This window comes from Heloderma suspectum, chromosome 1 (assembly GCF_057233095.1).
Source record: "Heloderma suspectum isolate Gila_16-S chromosome 1, 16-S_ref, whole genome shotgun sequence".
NCBI classification, from domain to species: domain Eukaryota; kingdom Metazoa; phylum Chordata; class Lepidosauria; order Squamata; family Helodermatidae; genus Heloderma; species Heloderma suspectum.
The window spans coordinates 99,286,097-99,305,457 of NC_139458.1; the positions used below are offsets into that span (position 1 = coordinate 99,286,097).

Genomic DNA, 19,361 nt, shown 5'->3' on the forward strand with positions numbered 1-19,361 from the left:
GTGGCTACTAGGAGGAGGGCTTTTTCTGTTGTGGCACCCCGGCTCTGGAATGAGCTCCCTAGTGAGGTTCGCCTGGCGCCTACATTGTACTCTTTTTGGCGCCAGGTGAAGACCTTTTTATTTTCCCAGGCATTTTAGCTTTCTAAATTTTTATCTTTGCTGTTTTAAATCTGTATTTTAAACTCCTGTACTGCTGCTAGGTTTTATTGTGGTTGTATTGTTATATTGTGGTTTTAATGTTTTATATATTTTAAATTGTTTTATTGTGTGTTGTTTGGTTTTAGTTTTTGTGAACTGCCCAGAGAGCTTCGGCTATTGGGCGGTATAGAAATGAAATAAATAAATAAATAAATAAATACTGCCACCTACCACTCTGCGCCACACGAGGCTCTAGTGTAAGTATGTGCGGCCCCAATTTGGATTAAACCTCCCCCCCCCCGGACCATTTCCCCCCAAATCTCACCTACCTGCTTAAAGAGTGAGAGAGTCCTTGACCAGGAGGAAACCCTAGGCAAGGGTTCTCAAACTTTCTACCCGCAGGGCCCACTTGAGAGAACTGAAAATTAATGCGGCTGAAAATAAATCCCACCAGCCACAAAATGGAAGCGCAGGGGAAGAGCCAGTCACAAAATGGTAGCAGATGGAGGCAGACTTTGGTATAATCAGCTGGCAATTACTGATATCATTTTCTATTGATACTGAATCCCTCTTAGATAATGACTAATTTTTTTGCCAGTGATTTCCCTGAGGCAGGGAGCCCCTTAGGAGGTGGCAATCACCACAGCCAGAAGACCGAGCAGCGCCCTGGTGCTTCTCCTTTACCTTTCCCTTGGTTTCTCTATACTTTTCTCTTTCTTTCTTTCTTTCTTTCTTTCTTTCCATTCTTTCTCCTCCTTCCCTCACACCTAGCTGGCCATACTGTCTGCCTATTGTGATCTCTTTCTTTCCTTTCCTCCCCTCCAGCTTTACATGCGGTAGCCTTGCTCTCTCACCAACTCCCAGCCGCACCTGTGCCTACGTACTGTGCGCGCAAGGAGCTGCTGCCACTGCTGTCATAGGTTGTGAAGAGACATAGAGCAGAGCGCAGGGCTGAGGCCCACCTGAAAGTGGGGTGGGGCCCACTTTTGAGAATTGCTCATGGACTTGTCATTTGAGGGACAGAGGGACGTGTGCCACCCTATGTGGCCAGTTCTCCTCAGAAATACACGTCCCAGCCTTCCTTCTTTCCAGCTGGCATTTCATCTTCACAACAGGAACCAACAGGGTGTGGCAGCCGGAGGGAGGGAAAAGCCTCAGACTAAATCAGGGATATTGAAATCCCAGGAACAATTGTGTGCTGGAGCCAGTGCTGCTGATAGAACTAAAAGGCCTCAGAACATAGATGAGCAAATAAAGGTAAGCATCTGGTCTCCAGACTAAATAGTAGAGCTGGTACTAAATCCCAGGACAGGGAACAGTGTCTAAGTGGCATTTATTTTTTCATTCATAATTAATACTCATACATGGCACAATGCCCTGTGTGGCAGTAAATAGAATTTAGGTAGCCACAAACATAAGGAGCATAAACAAAGTGACCTGAAGAAGCTGAAGTGCGCCATGTTAGGAGTTTGTACTGGGCCTGGAGAAATGGGGCTTGGGCCCTGGTTCCGCCATCGTGTTTCCCAACTTTGCTGAGGTACGACAAGTCTCATAAGGCTGAACAGTCAATATTAGCTTTGTTAGACTAGAGTACCCAGGGGCAGCCATGTTGTTGTTATTATTACTGTTTCATTTAATAGATCTATATATGGCTTAAAAAATGCCTGTCCCATTCATGTATAAATCAGGATATGCAGGAGTCTAATTTTCACAACAAAAGGAGCATGGAGGTGAAAGGAATGGAACCTTGAATTTATTTCTTCATATTTAAGGATCCCCCCCCCCTTTCCAACTAGGCTCATGACTCATATCAGAGCAGGGCTCAGAGAAAAGTGATTGCAGTGATTGCTTACAGCAGCTTAGGCAGGGGAAAGAAGTAATGTTCAACTCCTCTCAGTGTCTTCGTTTTTTTGTTGTAAAAATTAGATCCCACCCCCTGCTTTATACATGATCAGGATAGACATGGGAACAACAATCACAGCTCCTCCCCCACATCTACTTTAACTCTTAGACAGGGCTCCTTTCTTATGAAGGAATCAATTCCTCTAATGGTTGAATGACTCCACAACCAGAAAAGGTGAATTACAGTTGAAGAATTCTATTAACATAATTAGATGTTGCTGTGGTTGTTAACTCAGTCAGGCAAGTTCATATTAAGTTCAAAGAGGATACAGAAAATAGATAAACATCTTTTTAATAGATATTTGGGAACAAAGGATAGAACAGCCTTTTAAAATAATATTTATTTATTACATATATCTTACTCTTTGATGGAGCTTCCAGTGGTCTCTTGTTCAGCAAATCCATACATCAGGTGCTGACAGAGAATTCATAAGGGAGGCACAGCCTTTCCTCCTATGCTGCTTTTACAGTCAAACTAGTAGCAAAATGAATATAGAGTATATGCATGTTCAAGCTGATATGACAGGCCCCTTTTGTGCAATCTTTTAGCCTAGAGGCCAGCCTGCACCATCTGATGTTCTGTACTCCTCCTTAACACATGCTCCAGTTCTGTCATCTTTTGCAGCGGATTTGAAAAAGAGTGGTGTTCGTTCTGGAAAAGCTTATCACTTCATAACTTGATTCCCCTCTCCAAAGCATTTAAAGAGACATTTATTTTTGGGTGTGCTTTTTTTAACAGATGAATCACCACAATTAGTCTTGTCTTCACAAATTACCTTTATGACAACCCAGATTTTGTGGAATGACTGCTTCCTTAGCATTTGATAACACAATTTCCTTTTTGGGGCTCACTCTCAGCTGGCATTTTTCTGTCACAGAACTGTAAATTATACTTTTCTGTTACTTTCCCAGGTTTTTATGTTATTACCTACTTTAAAAATTATATCCTACCATTCCCCACGAAAGAGGCCTCACGCAGGGCAGCTTATAAAAGAAACAAATGGATGGCTATCAGTAAAATAACTTCATGATTCATCATCTTGAAACAAAACAGAAAAATATAATAACAACACAGATAGCATAACAATATAAAACAATTTTGAACATCCGCCAATACAGCAATTTAAAACATAAGCACTAACTCCCAAAAGCTTGCCGGAATAATGGGCAGTATCCAATGCTGGTCAAGCACCAGCAGGACCTACCACTTGCACAATGGGGATTTTAGTGCTTTGAACAGGAACCAGAAACGAGCGGAAATGCTCACTTTCAGAACGAGGCAGGTCAGTGGTGCTCACATAATGGAACTCCACTGACCTGTCCTGGTGACAAAACGAGTGTTTCTGCTCATTTCAGTGCTTGCTTTATGAAGCGCTAAAGCTCCATTGCCCAAGTGATGGGTCCTGCTTGTGCAATGAAATTGGTGGGAGTGCAGCAACCCTGTTGGATACTATCCAATGTCTTTCACAGCAATTTCACCTGCAGAACTGCTAGCTGGAAAGGATATGATGGGGCAAAAGTGTCCCTTTGCCCACTGGGGTGCACATCCACTTAGGCACCCCCCCCCCCAATGCTTGTGAAAAGCTCTATGGGCATAGATCTACCACTGGTGATGTTTTTGCCAGAGGTAGGCTCCAAAATGGGGCATTCCAGGGGCAGGGCAAAGGTGGCCTTTGCTCTGCTGGGTCCAAGCCCCCTTTGTTCCTCCAAGAGGCAGCCTTAAGTTTGGGCCCCTGACCTGGAAGTGACTGAGGCATTTTTCCATTGTAATCAAAAGTTATATATATATATATATATATATATATATATATTTTAAAACTGGGGAGAAAAAAAGATACAAGTGCCCTCCACTGCCTCCCCTGACCAGTGTGAGCTGGCAGGGCTTTTAGAAGTTGTAGGCAACATGCCACTTGGCTAACCCACATCCTGCTCAGGATTGCTGTAATCATCCTAAAAACTACAATGGAACAATCCGTATAAGCTTCCCTGGGGAGTAAGTAATTAATGCTGTACTTTGGAGTTGTTGAAGTCTCATTAGATTTGTTTTCTAATGATTGTGAACTTTTTTTATTTGGGGGGCCATGATCAATAGTTACTGTCTTAGTTGCTCCTTGCATGTTGATTAAACCATCACTGAGAGTTTTATTGCCAGCAAATTGCAGATCTTTGAGTTTACAGTTTTTGAGGCTATGCTGTTTGACTCATGACACTAGCTGTAATTCTTAAGCATATTGGACTACAGCCCCCGTTATCCCCAGCCAGCAAAGCTGTGTCATGTGGGCTGAGGTTGATGGGAGTTGTGAGCCAACACATGTGGAAGGTACTAGTTTGGGGAAGGCTTCCTTAACTGAAGTACACCACTCTGTCTTTGGTGAATGTTCTAATTTCACAGAGTTAATTACCTGCTTTGGGGCTTCCAATCTCCACACCTGGAGCCAATCTACATGGCTGATTTAATGCAGAGGGAGAGCACATCAGGATCCTCTGCTACAGCAGATCCTTTCGCCGATGCACAGCCGATCAGCAGCTTCCGTCTTGAAAAGTTGCATTTTCAGAAAGTCCTTTTAGTCCATGTGTACTACTTAAAGCGGCTCCCAGGTGGTTCCACTGCAGTGTGCCCCATCCCCCTTCATTAAATCCTGGGCATGCCTCTGTGATGTGGCTGTGACCTGGCAGTGATGTGGTCAAGGGGTGGGGCTGCCCCTCCCCCCATTCACTCTTTTCCCCCATTGGCAGTAGGGTGCACAGTCTGCAGGCTGTGTTTCCCATTCAGAATACCACAGTTGTGCATTTTCAAGGAGACAGGATAGCTAAGTAGTTCCTTTTGCCAGTCTAGCTTGCCTTTCCAATTCATAAAAGTGCTACAGTGCTGTTCCTAGCCTTCAGAATTGTGCAGTAATAGCTTTCGCCATTCAAAGTAACTAAATAGATCCTATTTCCTACTCATAAAAGTGCACTTCCTGTCCTCCCCCAATCAGCCTCCAGATAGGTTTGAATATGATCCTAGTATGAGATTGAGCAACATCACACATGCTCAGCAATCCCAGGCTATATGGAAAATGGGGCCAGGGTGGGGGGAGGTTCATGGCATATAAAGTTCCAACCATGGAAAGGGAATGCAGACAGAGCAAGGCTATGATCTTCTGCACTCTTCCCAGGGAGTAAGTCCCACTGAATACAGTGGGATGACTCCTGAGTAAAAAAGGCACAGGATGACTAGGGGTGGTATCCAATACTGTCCGAGTGCTAGTGGCACCTACCACTAGCACAATGGGAGCTGGTAGTTCCCAAAACAAATTGAAACAAGTGTTTATGCTTGTTTCCATAAGGGCTCACATTAGCAGAGCTCGCAGAAGGGAGTTCCACTGACCTGCTCTGTTCTGGAAACTATAGTTGCTGCTCAGTTCCTGGGTTATTTTTGGAACCGCTAGTTCCTGTTGCACAAGCATTCAGTTCTACTTGTGCAAGAGAACCAGTGGATATGCAGCGGCAGTATAGGATACCGCCCCAGACTTTTGCACAGTCTCTGCTTTTTAAACTTGCTATTATCTGTGCCAGATAAGTCCCAACATCTAAGGGCCAAACTGGATGTTATGGCAGTTAGACCTGTGTGTAAGAGTCAGGTTTCACTCATGCCCTATGCAGTGGGTGAGTGGGAGGGGAGAGACAAACTATTCCCCTGCCCATGCTTTCCCTTAAAATTATGTTGTACCAGTCATCCCCCCCCCCACTTTGAAAATAGGTGTGACCACTGCCAGGAGAAGCAGTTTCAGGGGGGAAAGCATGGGAAGAGTGAAGCGCCCTTTTCCTGCCAAGCCATGCAGGACTATAAATTGCATTCCTCCATCCACCGTGTTTTATATGAATTACCACAAGTCAAGTCATACAGTCATAGTATCCAGTTTGCTCCTTAATATCATGTCAGGCATAGCATCATAGTGCTGAGTCTCTACAGTTCTATGTGAGGCAGTCTTTTTTCTTCTTCCCCATCTGGAAAGTACCGGAATCTTGAATCAGATAACTAGTACAAAAATTATCCAAGGGTTTAAGAGAAAACCCAGACCATTAAATTAAATTAGAAACAGCACAAACAGAAACCCTGTTGCTATATGTTGGCAGAGATCCAAAAGAAACAAGCTGTCCTTTAGAACAAGCTGGAGTATCTTCAGCTCTTCTGATTAGCCAGGGCCTAGCTAAATCTTCTTTCTGTGCCATGTTCTAGGCCCAATTCATACATCACTACTGAAGCATGGATACAGCTTCCCTTAGTCTGGCCCCATACTCCTCTGGTCAAATCTGGATAAAGATAGCACATGGCTGGAGCAACTGGCATAGTTCCTTCACACATGGACTGATACTACCCAGCTGCTAGGGTAATGAATGAATTCAGCCGTAGTTGAGCAAATAGAGGCAGTAGGGAAGAGTACTTTGTGAAGTCAGCATCAACCCTGTGAAGCAAGCAACTTGAACTACAGCATGAAGACAGCTTATATGAGTGACATTTAACTCATTATTTACCTCAGCACAGCTAAACATGTTACCCTTCAGTTTATTTCAGTACAGTTTGACAAATAATCTTGTATTTGTTGACAATATACGTTGCAGCATACACAGCAGCTTAACATTCTGTGGGAATCATAAACGTTCTTAGTGAGCGTCTTTCTGTCAGAAGTTGATCCAGAGGGGGGGTCCCCCCCATTTCTTTTAGAGTAAGGTTAGGACATAGCAATCTGCTTCTATAGTTAACATTATCAAGGTTCAGCAGGAAGGAAACATGATAATAGATTGTGTTATCTTGCTTAAGGGGAGTCTCCCTTACAGACGCTGGAGGTACTGCAGAATACACTTCTTGGCAGGTTTATAAATTGCTTTTCATCATCTAATAAACAATTGGCATTGAAACTGAAAAACCTTTTGATATAACTTTGGAAAAAATCCATCCAGTTATATTTTTGATCACCAACTTTATTAATGTGTGTGCATGCGTGCACATGCGCATGCACGCGCACACACACACACACACAGATTCTTATTTTCAAAAACACCTTCTAGCAACATTGGAACCTTTTACCCATTGGTAAGGGTAGAAAAGTAAATAAATAACTCAAAAGAGATAGATGAAAAGGAGATATTCTGAGAGAGTTTCTAGTAGATAACTTGATTCTTTATGTTTATACAGCATTTTTCAGGCCTGGCTCACATAGGAGCCTGGGGGAAAAAAATGTCCAAAGCCTCCAGGTGCCTATAGCAGCTTTCAGTTCAGTAAAGATCCCCCCAGCTCATTCAGTATCAACACTGATGGTGATGCTCACCTACTTGAAACAACTTCCTAGTTCCTCTTTCCTCCCAGAAGAAGCCAGACACTGCTGGATAGTGAGGGAGCAAGCAATAGCATTGCTGTAGCTATAGTTGGTGCTGAAAGGGCTAAAAAGGGGGCTCTGCAGGGGTCCCTGTAGTAGCTGTCAGAACTGACAGAGGCTTTTGAACACATGGAGGTTCATTCATGGGCTGCTGCATAAAGCAGCCCACAATTTCCTGAAATTACTCATTGCAATGGTTTAAGACAGGAAAGTAGTAATTGTTATGGGATGCATTAGGACATTGGCTGTGCTTATTCATCAGTGTAAGTTAAATGTTTTGTCCACCTCTTGTAAACAATAAAATGGCACACAATTCCAGTCTTTGTTAGACTTGTGAGAAGAGCCAAGCTTGGACTTAATTATGATTATGTAATCATGATTATGTAGACTGAATTTTCTGTTCAGCCTCAGTGATTCCCACCTGAGTATGTCTTTGGTAGCTTAGTGATTACTGCAGGATAACTCATAGCCCATTCTAATGTAATATTCTTCATGGTTATATTTTTCCCATTCTTAATATTGTGTGCGTCCACATTGCATACCAATGATACTTTTCTTTCAGTGATTATGCATTCATTATGCTTGTATCTCACTCTCTGTCCAGCAGCTTAGGGAAGCAGTGTGTCCTTGAAGCAACTCTGAATGGGATGAGAAATAGCGATGATCTAGGTCTATCCAGTGATCTGGGCTCCCCACATTAAAAAACAACAACACTCTCGCTAATACACCACACTGTTCTACCTACATATAAACCACGCATTTAGGAATTTATGTCCAAATGCTAAAATGAGATTTTGGTCATATATGTTGATGTAGACATCAGTTGTTCAAAAAGAGAAGTTTTGCATGACATTTGTCATTCTAAGGGCATATGTGCAACTCCATTACTTGATTAGGTTCACCAAGGAAGTATGTGATAATAGACATTATGTAGTATCGGAGTTATCATTTTCCATGGATTTAAAGTCTCAAACTGTTACGCTGGAAGCTGCCTTCATACTGTGATGCTAATTGTAAAATACTTTGAGTAGGGTCCAGTTGTAGTTATACTTAGAAGAGACTCATTGAAATAAATGGGACTTAAATTAATCATGGCTAACTTTAGTCCCATTGATTGAATTGCTTCTGCTCTACATATGACTTAATCTGGGTCTAAGACATCATTTTTGTGGTGTCCTCCAGAAACATCAAAATTATTTCATTGATTTTTTATATTTATAGAGTGGGTTAAATGTTTATCAATAGTCTAACATTTTAGCATGGGGGAGGGGTTTCTTACTTAGAACATGTATAATTTCTTTTATTGTATCTTGTAAGTATTGGTATTTCACAAATAATTGATTGATATACCCACTATACATTGTCACATCTACTTTGCATGTTAAAACAAACTGGCAAATGTCTCTTCTTTTCTTCCTCTTTTAGGGACACCTTGATAGTAACTTGCACCAACAGTGCCACAAGTATATTTGCAGGCTTTGTCATCTTTTCAGTTATTGGATTCATGGCGAATGAACTCAAAGTAGACATTGAAGATGTTGCAGACCAAGGTATGATAGTTCGTTTTTCATGCAAACCTGGTTTATGAATTTTGCAACATTTGCATAACGATGTGTTTGTTTTCATCTCCATTGCAAGTTGACCTGCAAACACACATTAATTGGAACACATTTGGGAGCTGTTTAGAATTGTATGGACAAAATAGTCCACTTCCTGGCACTGGGAGAAACACTAGAACTACAATCCTGTATTCAGAAATAAGTCTCCTTGTATTCAATGAAATATACTTCTGAGTAAACATGTGTACGATCTGCTTTATGCAGCAAGATAGCATATGACTTTAGATAATTGTCCAGCTTACTTTTATAGGCCTGTATAGAGTTGGGTTGAAGTTCATCCAGTGTTATATGTTTCTTTTATTCCTGCCTTTGTAAACCTGGTAATACTTAACATTATTCTGGTTTTGAAGATTGGGATACATGATCTTGGTAATGCACATACATTTGAAAGCCATATCCTCAGCAAGCCATGTCTCGGTGTTAAGGTAAATTTTTACATCTGCAAGCGAACTGCTAATCCTGAGACAAAGATATTTTGCAACATAATATTTAATATTTAGTTAGCTTACTCTTGTTACTAGCTTTTAGCTTGTAGTGCAAACATAGCAAACTTTATTAGCAGATGACGACTAGTTTTTTTATAGTCTTTTTTCTTTTTGCTCATTGGTAATATTCTGTTTCAAAACAGTCAAACTTTCAGCTTTAGCTTCAGATACTTACAATTAGAAAACTTACACATGCATATGCATACTACTAACTCCTACTACAATAAGCATTTGCAATAAAATTGTACACAATAGTTACATAGAACAGAAGTGAAGTTGTATACAATAATAATAGCAAACAATCAACAAGTCAGTTATAGCATAACATCATGAGCCTTCTTAAAGTAGCTGGAGCCAAGTTGTTTTGGCTATAAGCCATTCTGCTAGTATTTTATTTCCTTTTGAAGAAGCATTGCTAAAAACAGCTTTGTCATGAGTTTGGGTAAGTCTGAATACATTTCTATATAATCTGAATCATTTTTATTCAGCTTTGTATCCGTTGTTACCATTTCTTTTATTTCTTCTTTCTCCATCTACCATGTCAAAACTTAGATGGTAAGCTCCTTGGGTTAAGGGCCTATCTCTTTTTGTTTATGTTGCTCCGTAAAGCACTGTGTACATCGACAGTACTGTATAAATAGTTAGTAATAGTAGTTTTAGTAATTTAGAAAGGCTTGAAAATAACAAATAAGTCTTCTTGACTCCAGAAAGAAGAACAGCTTGGCTGGGATGCTCGCAGTTAGCACTTCTGCCAGTTATGTTACATCATATTTAAAGCATGTTTCATTGTTTATGTCTGTAAAAGGAGAGGGGGGAAATGCCAAGGAAGATGTAAAAGGCCATGATGTCAAAGATAGTGCTATCTTTAAGGTCTTTTTGACAGTCCTATGCTGGGAACTATGTATTCCCTAGCTATCCATGAAATCTTCTACAGCTTTCTCACGACCATGAGGTGCTCTCCCACTCTTAGGTTTCTACTGCCATGCTGCTGAACTTCCTGGATCTAAAGATTGGTCTAAAATGTTACAAGCAACAGGGGTTTTCCTTAACTGAAAACTGAGGTTTGTTTGGTCCAAGATAGAACATATGAAAACTGTGGGAGGCTTGTAAACATCTTTGCCCTCTCCATGCCCCTTGCATCTGCTGCAATAACTGAAACTCTGTGAGACATCAGCTGTAGCAGCCTGGGTAAAGAATCCTCACCTAGTGGCAGTTTAACATCTGGCTGCTGCAGCAGCCATTTCATCTTAGATTTGCCATGGCTCAGAGATTCAGAAGCAGAGTGGCATCTGGAACATCTGAGGCTGAGCATTAAATGTGTATATTTCTTAGCCCTTAAGTAGAATTGCTCATTACATGCAAAAACTGCCTTCATTTTATGATATGAAGCCACTTAACATAAGAGTACTTTTTATTCAGCTATTGGACAGAATTTCAATCAATTTTTTGAAAAGAGATCACATTTGTCCACTTAATCTAATTCTTAGAAATTGCAGCAATTTCTAATTTGTCTAAAGTGGATGATCCTATTTGTTACTGAATGTACTGCCTGTCTAAATAAGTGTACAAAACTCTGCACATTCTCACAGGGCCCGCATTTGCTAAACCGGGAATTTTTGACATTGGTCATAAAGGGTCTGTGGATAATAAGGCAATCCACAGCCATACAAGACTTTGGGGGTAACACCACTTGGCACATTTATTGATGACAAGCATGAATTTGAAATGCACAAGTTCATTTTGGAGAAATTAATTTCATAGAACAACTTCACATTAAACACAAGCATAATGATGACAGTGAACCTACAGGCCTTCTTTGAGAACTGTACTTTTGCATGGGGACATTAGCTGTGTTCTTGGCAAAACCAGATTTCAGGCCTAAAACATGCATGATCTGTCTGGCTCGAAAGAGGACGAGTAGGTTAGGGTGATAGGACAGAGGGGGTGGGGGGGATAGGGTAACCAGGAGTCCCTAACACTCATGAAATAAAAGGAAAGAGAAAAACTATGGGGTTGGGATGAGCATTAAGATGGGGGGTGGAAAGAGCAGATGGAAGGGGAAACTTGTCTACTCTTTAGCAGTTCAGTTGGGTTCCTGTGCTGCAATCACTGTAGCAAGAAAGAAGGAGAGAAGAGGTTTTCTAAAGCACTTAGTTTGCTTACTTAATCTCAGAAGGCTTCCTCTTGTTTTCTCTTCTAAAAAATTATTATGGAGACAGACCTACTATACTTTTAAGGTAATCTGTCTGGGAGAGTTTCTCTTGGGAGTGATGGTTTGAAAAGGACACAACCAGCCTGAAGAAAACAGCGGTCTGGCTGTGCTTTCGGCGGCTGGAGCAACAACCTTATATTAGTTAAAGAATAGAGCCACTTTACACATGCACAAAGGAGGGGATAGCAGCGCTGGAGGATACTTTTGTAGAAGGACCTCCATGAACAATATACCTTAATCTGGGCTGAAGTTGTTTCCTGCAGACTGAGACTAGTGAGCATTGCAACTGTGCTCTGGCTGGTTGAAGACAAACTTTTCCCTTTTAAAAATGAGACTTGTGTTTGTAGGTAGCAAGACACAGACCTATGTTGCCAGACTCTGAGTTAGCTAGGCAGGCAAAGCTTGGCAGGGGTTGAGCTAGGCACAACTGCAATACGCTCATGAACTGGGCTTGTCTGGTAATAGCAGGATACTGGGTTTGCCTCTCTCACCCCCCCCCGCTACCCTTGGGAGATTGGTCCTCGATCTTCCCTGGAGGGGACTCCTTGGAGTCTAGGCAAGGTGTTGTGGTGGGGTCCCATGGGCAGGAGGTGCACTCAACTGCAGTTGGTGTCACTTATTCTCCAGAGAAAAATGGACCCCAGTGTGGAACCTTGCCTCTGGATTCCTGGTGATGGCACCTTGCTCTGGCAAGCAAGAAACTCAGTGATTTCAGCATGGTCAGGAGGCCAGCCCTTCATGGAGCCTATCCTCTGAGAGGAGAGGGGATGCTGGGAGTTGTAGGACTTTTTTCAGCCTAAACACACATAGGAATGCTCCCTAAGTATGCAAACTACTCTTAACTGTTGACAATGGCAGTTCCTGCCAGTGAACAAAAGACTGAAGCACCATTCTTTACTTGAGCTATTCCTAAACAAAAGAGAATATTTAATGCAAATGGTTACTCCATCTTGATAGGTTTCTTAACTATCCTACTTATGAAACCACTTTCAGCCCATTCTGTTTCTTTGTTCATACCTTAAGGATATTTCCTGGCCATTGTTAGGGAGAGATCACCTTGGACCTGGATATCTGCATAGTTATTAATTTTACATTGTGCTTGCCCTTTTTATGCTGTTTCATTTGTTAAGATAATGTCAAGCCTCTACCTCCCATACATGACCAAGGGTTGATGAGCAGCCTCCTTTGCTCATGTCTGGCCTTACTGAAGTAACTGCACATCTACCTCTAATAGGCCTTATGCCTGTGGCTGCCAACTGCTGGGTGTGTGTAAGGCCTGCTCGCCAGCCATGCCATCTGCTAACACATTCTTCCATTTTGTGAAATGACTTACACTGTCTAGATTGTGAAACAAAACAACCACCAGAGTAGCAACTGAAAACATTCTCTTATTCATTTGTCATAACAAACAAATATTTTTCTACTCCCCTTCCCCTCCCTAGAACCTTTCCCTTTCCCCCAATGTTGTGATCCCCAAGATGTCTGGAATAGGAGCATATATCAGAGGTAAACCAAAGTCTACATGTTCGAAATTAAGTTTCAGCCTTGTCTTCTTTTATTTCTGTTATGATATGTTGTTTCTGCTCACAAGTGAAAGGTTTCTTGCCGATTTGGTTTGACTGTATATGTCCAACTTTTTATGGAACACTTACTTTGGAACAAACACATTATCTGTGGTTTCAGTGGAAGTAGCCATTGCGAGCATGTGTTTAGAGAGTTTTATTGACTGGAATGACCTTTGGTCATTGTTTCACAATCTAGGCAGTAGACGTTATTCATTTCGAATTTAGACGAATGCCCCATCCACTTGCTGAAGTTTCTAAGTGTTGCATAAAGTGGAGAGATCTGGTGTCCTTTTCATGAAATGGACTGAAATTCTGTCCAGTTATTGAACAAAAACACTTTGGTTACTTGGCAGGATATAAAAACCATAAATAAATTAAAATATTTTTAAAAGTTATAGATTAAACAACATGAAACTACAGAACAACATGGCAAAATAACCTCTGCAGATTCAAAATAGAAGCACGCTATCATTTGCCAAGGGACAAGAACTGCAGAACAAACTAAATCAGTTGGACACCATGAAAGAATGGGGTATAGAAGTTTATTGCTGAAGCCTAGGGGACAAAGGGAGGGGAAAGAAAAGTGCCATGGGCATTCTTCTGTCTAAGGCATAATGTTTCTCTTGAGGATGGCCACAGAGTAGGAGAACATTAGTAGTTTGCAAAATGTGTATTTTGAGAAGTGCTGCAATAAAAATGAAATGTACAAATGTAAGATAATAGGGTTTTTTTAAATGTAGAAGTCCCAAAGGAAATCTACTTTTGTCTCCAAACATGCCAGTTAGCATAATATGGTGGCATTAGAACTGTTGCTTAAATACTGAGTTAATACTGCAAAAGGAAGAATGTCTGTTCTTACTCTGATAGTTGTTGAAACCCAGCAGTTGCCTTCATGTATGTCCAACTCTTGGTGGCCATAGCTCTCACCTTTCCATGAGATTTATTTAGAGAATCCCAATCAAGGGAGATTTGCAATTTCATGTTGTGCAATTAAATTTTCCCAGAGGGTATGATGGATTCTAGAAACTCATTATTTTGATTCCTTAATTTAATTTCCAAATGCAAGACGCTAGTGCAAACAGCCTTCTTATCTATAGAAGACAAGAAGAAATCTTTAATCAAGAGATGAAAGAGGATGTTCATGAATATATAACATCCCTTAAGCCTTCTTGCCCAGAAAAACTGCGAGTTAACAGCAGGTTTTAAAGAGAACTGCGTGCCTTGCATCACACCAATAAAAATATCTTCAACCCACAATACTTTTAATATTTGTCAAGGATCTGGATTTCCTAAACATTTTGTGAAGTATATATTGAAATTAACTCTCTTGCTGCTGAAATGGACTAGCATCACCATGTTATACCGTAGTGCAAAAAAGTGACCGGGGTAGAATATCTTTGGGCTAAAATCAATGTTACACAAATGGACTTCCATTGGCAAAATGGGAGTATCCCTTCCCCAAATTAATGTGAAGAGATGGTGGAGAAAGCTCATAGTTCAAAGAGGAATTGTGCCTTCCATATTACAGTTTAGAACCAGTAGAATAGAATAAACAGGGATGGACTTCCATTGACAAAATGGGAGTATCCCTTCTCCCTGCACTCCCCCCTCTCCCAAATATGCTCCAGAGGATCCCCTGATCCTCTGGAGCAGATTTGGAGGGTGCATGGGGGACTGCAGAGGAGAGGGATAATTTGAGTCGCTAGCAATGTCTGTTCCCCTGGTGGAAGGACACAATTGGATACAATCATATGCATGGTAAATTAATGTGACGAGGTGGTGGAGAAAGCCCATAGTTCAAACAGGAATTGTGCCTTCTATATTACAGTTTAGAACCAGTAGAATAGAATAAACAGGGATGGCTCCAAAAGATATAGAGGGTTAGTGGGTGCAAACACAAAATATTTCCTGCTTCCCTCTCCTAGTCACAGTGTATTCGTATTTAATATACATAGCAAAATTCTTGCTCCCTTAATAATGGTCTTTATTTACTTATTCGATTTGTACCCCACTTTTCTACCAAGAAAAATGGCACGCAAGGCAGCTTACAATCACAAATAAAACTTGATTAAAACAATAATAAAAACAAATACATCAAAACACAATTAAAAAGTCAACAACCACCCTTTCACTGCCCAAAACTAGTTTTTTCTGGAGTTGCCTCTGCAACAAAGTTGAGTAGCACAGCATTGACTTCTGTGGTCATGTTACATTGTGATCCACCCTAAAATATGAACTGAAGTCTAAATTTTGTCATCTTTAATTAATTGTACATTAATTACTAAATGATGATATGACTAGATAGAGAAGAAACTTGCACTTATCTAAATTCTATCACAACATAGTCAATATGCCCCCCCCCTTCTTGTTCCTTGTTAATATCCTTTATAATCATTTGTATTATTATGGAGAAACATGACAAGATCTGTCTCTTGTGTTCTCACTTCTAGGTCCTGGAATTGCCTTTGTGGTATATCCTGAAGCTTTAACTAGACTCCCTCTTTCACCATTCTGGGCTATAATCTTCTTCTTGATGCTTCTAACCCTTGGCTTGGACACCATGGTAAGCTTGACTTTAATGAACAACCTTCCTGTTGTTCATTAAAGGGCCAAAGAGCACATACTGGATAATTTTTTTTAATATAGCTGGTTGCAGGCTGGAGTTCTACATACACCTACAGTTTTCAGGCAAAATAAGTAAATAATGCATTCCTACACATGTCTACTTTGAAGTAAGCCCTATTAAGTTCAGTGGGATTTACTCCCAGGTAAGTGTGTATAGGATTGGAGTCAACACTTAATTTGAGGTTAACAAAAGTGGTATCAGGACCTGTACAGAATTTAATTACAAAATTCAAGTCAGTTACCTAGCTTCGGGGGCGGGGGGGGGGGAGCAGTGGACAGCTAGGTGTTAATCAATCAGACTTCTAGGGAGAGTGATCCACAAGCTGTGATCATACTTGGGCCAAAGTCAAAGCTGAGATTTTCAGTCCAAGAAAGGGAAGGAGCAATATGGAAAGGCAGTTGGATTAAACTTGACTGTGTTAGAGAAAGTGGTATTGGAGGGCTGTACATAAAGTGAACTGTTGTCCTAGCAAGAATTTGGAGTCTCCGAGCACAGGCATCAAGGAGAACCAATTTTGTAGAGCTGGTGCGGTGGTGGAGCTGGGTCATTGGCTAAGGTTTGGGAAGAAGGTCAACTGTTGTGTATTTGATAAAGCAGGGCAGGCCCTGAAAGTAGACACATTCTTCAGTAGACATCAGGATCCCTGGTGTGCCAGTTGGAACTTTGTTGGTTTTTTTCTCCAATACTTGGATTCATCCCACCACCAAATATTGCCATTTCTAGGAGTGGAGGCATATTGTGCCAGATTACCAGGAACATTATTAAGAACATAGGAAGCTGCCTTATACCAAATTGGACCACTGGTCCATCTAGGTCAGGACTGCCTACACTGACTGACAGTGGCTTTCTAGGGTTTCAGCCAACGGACTTTCTTAGCCCTACCTGGAGATGCCGGGCATTGAACCTGAGTCCTTTGGCATGCAAAGCTGGTGCTCTACCCCTGAGCTACAGCCTCTCCTTCCTTATTTTGGGGAGAAACTATGTGGAATCAGTGTTGCTTCTGAAGTAGATTTTTACCTCTGTTTGGTATTACCACTACACAAGTATCCCCTCACCCCCACAATTGTTATGTGTAAAGCTGCTTCAGTGGATTACCTGAACTGACCAGTCACACACACCCATGCCCCCAACTCTGTTTTCTTTTAACCTTCCCCTGTAGTGAATAGCTTGAGCTATCTGAGTAGCTCTTCAAGGTTTACTTACATAGTTCAGGTCTGGCAGTGGGATATATCTTTTTCATGCCTGTTCTTTGCACACAATACTCTGCATATTGAGGGTTGATCTGTGAGGCAGGACTTGTTCGGTGCAGGAATGAACCTTCCTTATGATCTTCTGTGAACTAAAGTTTCTGTTTCCTGAAAGTGGTTCTAGCAACAAGATTGGATATACTGTTTTTAAACAATATCTGTTTTTCTACATTGATTACTGTTATTTTACTTGTCTTCTTTGATCTTCCCCAGTTTGCCACTATTGAGACGATAGTGACATCCGTTTCAGATGAGTTTCCAAAGTATTTACGTACTCACAAGCCTCTGTTCACTCTTGTATGCTGTGTTTCCTTTTTCATCATGGGCTTTCCTATGATCACTCAGGTAAAAGCCTTGTCATAATATATACATGTTTTCTTCCATTGGAAGATCACTTCTTCCACTGGAAAAAGGCTGATCCTTCAGTTGGTAGTAACACCTCCATGAGAATATTGGCTTTTAAAATAAAAAGTGTAGATCAAAATGAAATTTTAAGTAGGTTTTCAGAGCAGATCTGCTGACTGATAGGGGTTAGAATGGGGCGGAGGTATCTCTCCACTAGTGGAGGCCCCAGTTAAATCCATGGGGGTATAAACCTACTTCCAATTCTAGGCCCTGAAACAGGTTGTTCCAGGGATGGAGACAGGGCAGAGACAACTTCGAATCTACCAGATCTGAAGCTCCTCCATTCCCCTGAAAGGCCCAAGGATCAGGCCCCTCAGCTATGGCGTAGCTCATTCCCCCTCCCCCCCATACACATTGGTTTCAATGGGCAGGAAATTCCAGATAACAAAGATTCACCAGCCTGACAAGCCTGGTAAAGTCACAGACCCCGCTTCCCAGCCTGGCTGGTGATGAACTGGTTGGGCTTTGGAAATGATGGATGATTTGCCTCTGCCCTAGCCCACTTACAATTGCTTCCTTTGGTGTGAAAGGTGGTATGGTACTGGACATTCTTGAAAAATTCTATAATTCTAGTTCATGGAAGTCAGAGAATGTTTCCAGGGTGAGGTCGGGGTATTTGTGATGACAAAGCCACAGTAAGCTGAATCTGTTCCTTTCTGAAACTCAGTCAGGTTCATAGACTATCTCCTAATATCTTTTGGCATTTCTGTTACTAATTACTTATTTTAATTTTAGGGTGGGATGTACATGTTGCAGCTCGTGGACACCTATGCAGCATCTTACTCTCTTGTTATAATAGCCATCTTTGAACTTGTTGGCATTTCATACATTTATGGTAAGAAAAATATATGTTATCACACAAATGATAATCATATGTGAAAATGGAATAAGTGACACACAACAACTGCTTTTAGAAACAAAGCACATCATTTTTAACATTTCAGAATATAAATTAAAGAGTAGTTGATCAAGCATTTCTCTGGAAATCTTAGGCCTGTTTATATATCACCACAGCTGAGCTGGTATTACTAAGCCATTTGATATAGATAGCAATTTGTTCTAATTAATGTGAGTGTTGAGTTAATAGCGGTAGGACAGGGGTGTTGAACCTCAGCCCCACAGGCCATATCCAGCTTGCCTGGGGCCCCAGTCAGCCTTCTGGGTTTCATGAGATGGCCACACTCTTCCCTTGGCCCTGTCCCCTTTCCACAAACTGCTGATCGTTTGGTGGTTTCCCGGCTTTTGTGCAGCTTTCCCCCCCATGCTAAATGGTTGAAATGCCTTTCCTAAGGTTTAATTACTGCCAGTAAATGGTTTCAGAAAGTGCTAAAATATGCTGGTAGTTTGGGTCTTTCTGGTGTTTTGGTCAATGGGCATCACCCACACTGGAATATGGCCCCCCAAGAGCTCTGAAACCACTGGAATGAGGCCCTCAGGCTGAAAGAGGTTCAGCACTGCTTCAATAGAACATGTAAAAGTAATAGTGAAGCATATTGTGCACCCTACAAATATGTATGTAGGCTTACAGTAGCTAAGGTTGGGCTCCAAGAATGGCTTAAGAAAGATGACACACCCATGGACTTATAATTTTTACAAAGTACATTTTTAAACAGTACGAAGCTATATGCAGTGCAGTGAAGTTGTAAGCGGCCCAATGGGTTGGGTCCAGACTTAGCTATCTGCAAAAGGCCTCCTTCCATCTGCAGAAGCTTTTTGATCCAGGAGAGTGATCCTGCTGGTGAAGTTGGGGGAGATGACTTTTGATGATTCTCTCCTCTCCTTTCAGTCTCCATCAGCACGAG

The 19,361-nt window shown here is 41.3% G+C and overlaps 1 protein-coding gene across 1 annotated transcript in view; it reads left to right on the forward strand.

Annotated features, from left to right (window-relative positions):
* The window catches only part of SLC6A5 (solute carrier family 6 member 5), a 93,223-nt gene that overhangs the window by 38,822 nt on the left and 35,040 nt on the right, over positions 1–19,361 (forward strand). The window contains exons 9-12 of the mRNA XM_084849761.1: positions 8,826–8,950; positions 15,732–15,844; positions 17,368–17,499; positions 18,295–18,394. Coding sequence (XP_084705887.1) covers positions 8,826–8,950; positions 15,732–15,844; positions 17,368–17,499; positions 18,295–18,394 — 470 coding nt within the window. The remainder of the gene's footprint in view (positions 1–8,825; positions 8,951–15,731; positions 15,845–17,367; positions 17,500–18,294; positions 18,395–19,361) is intronic.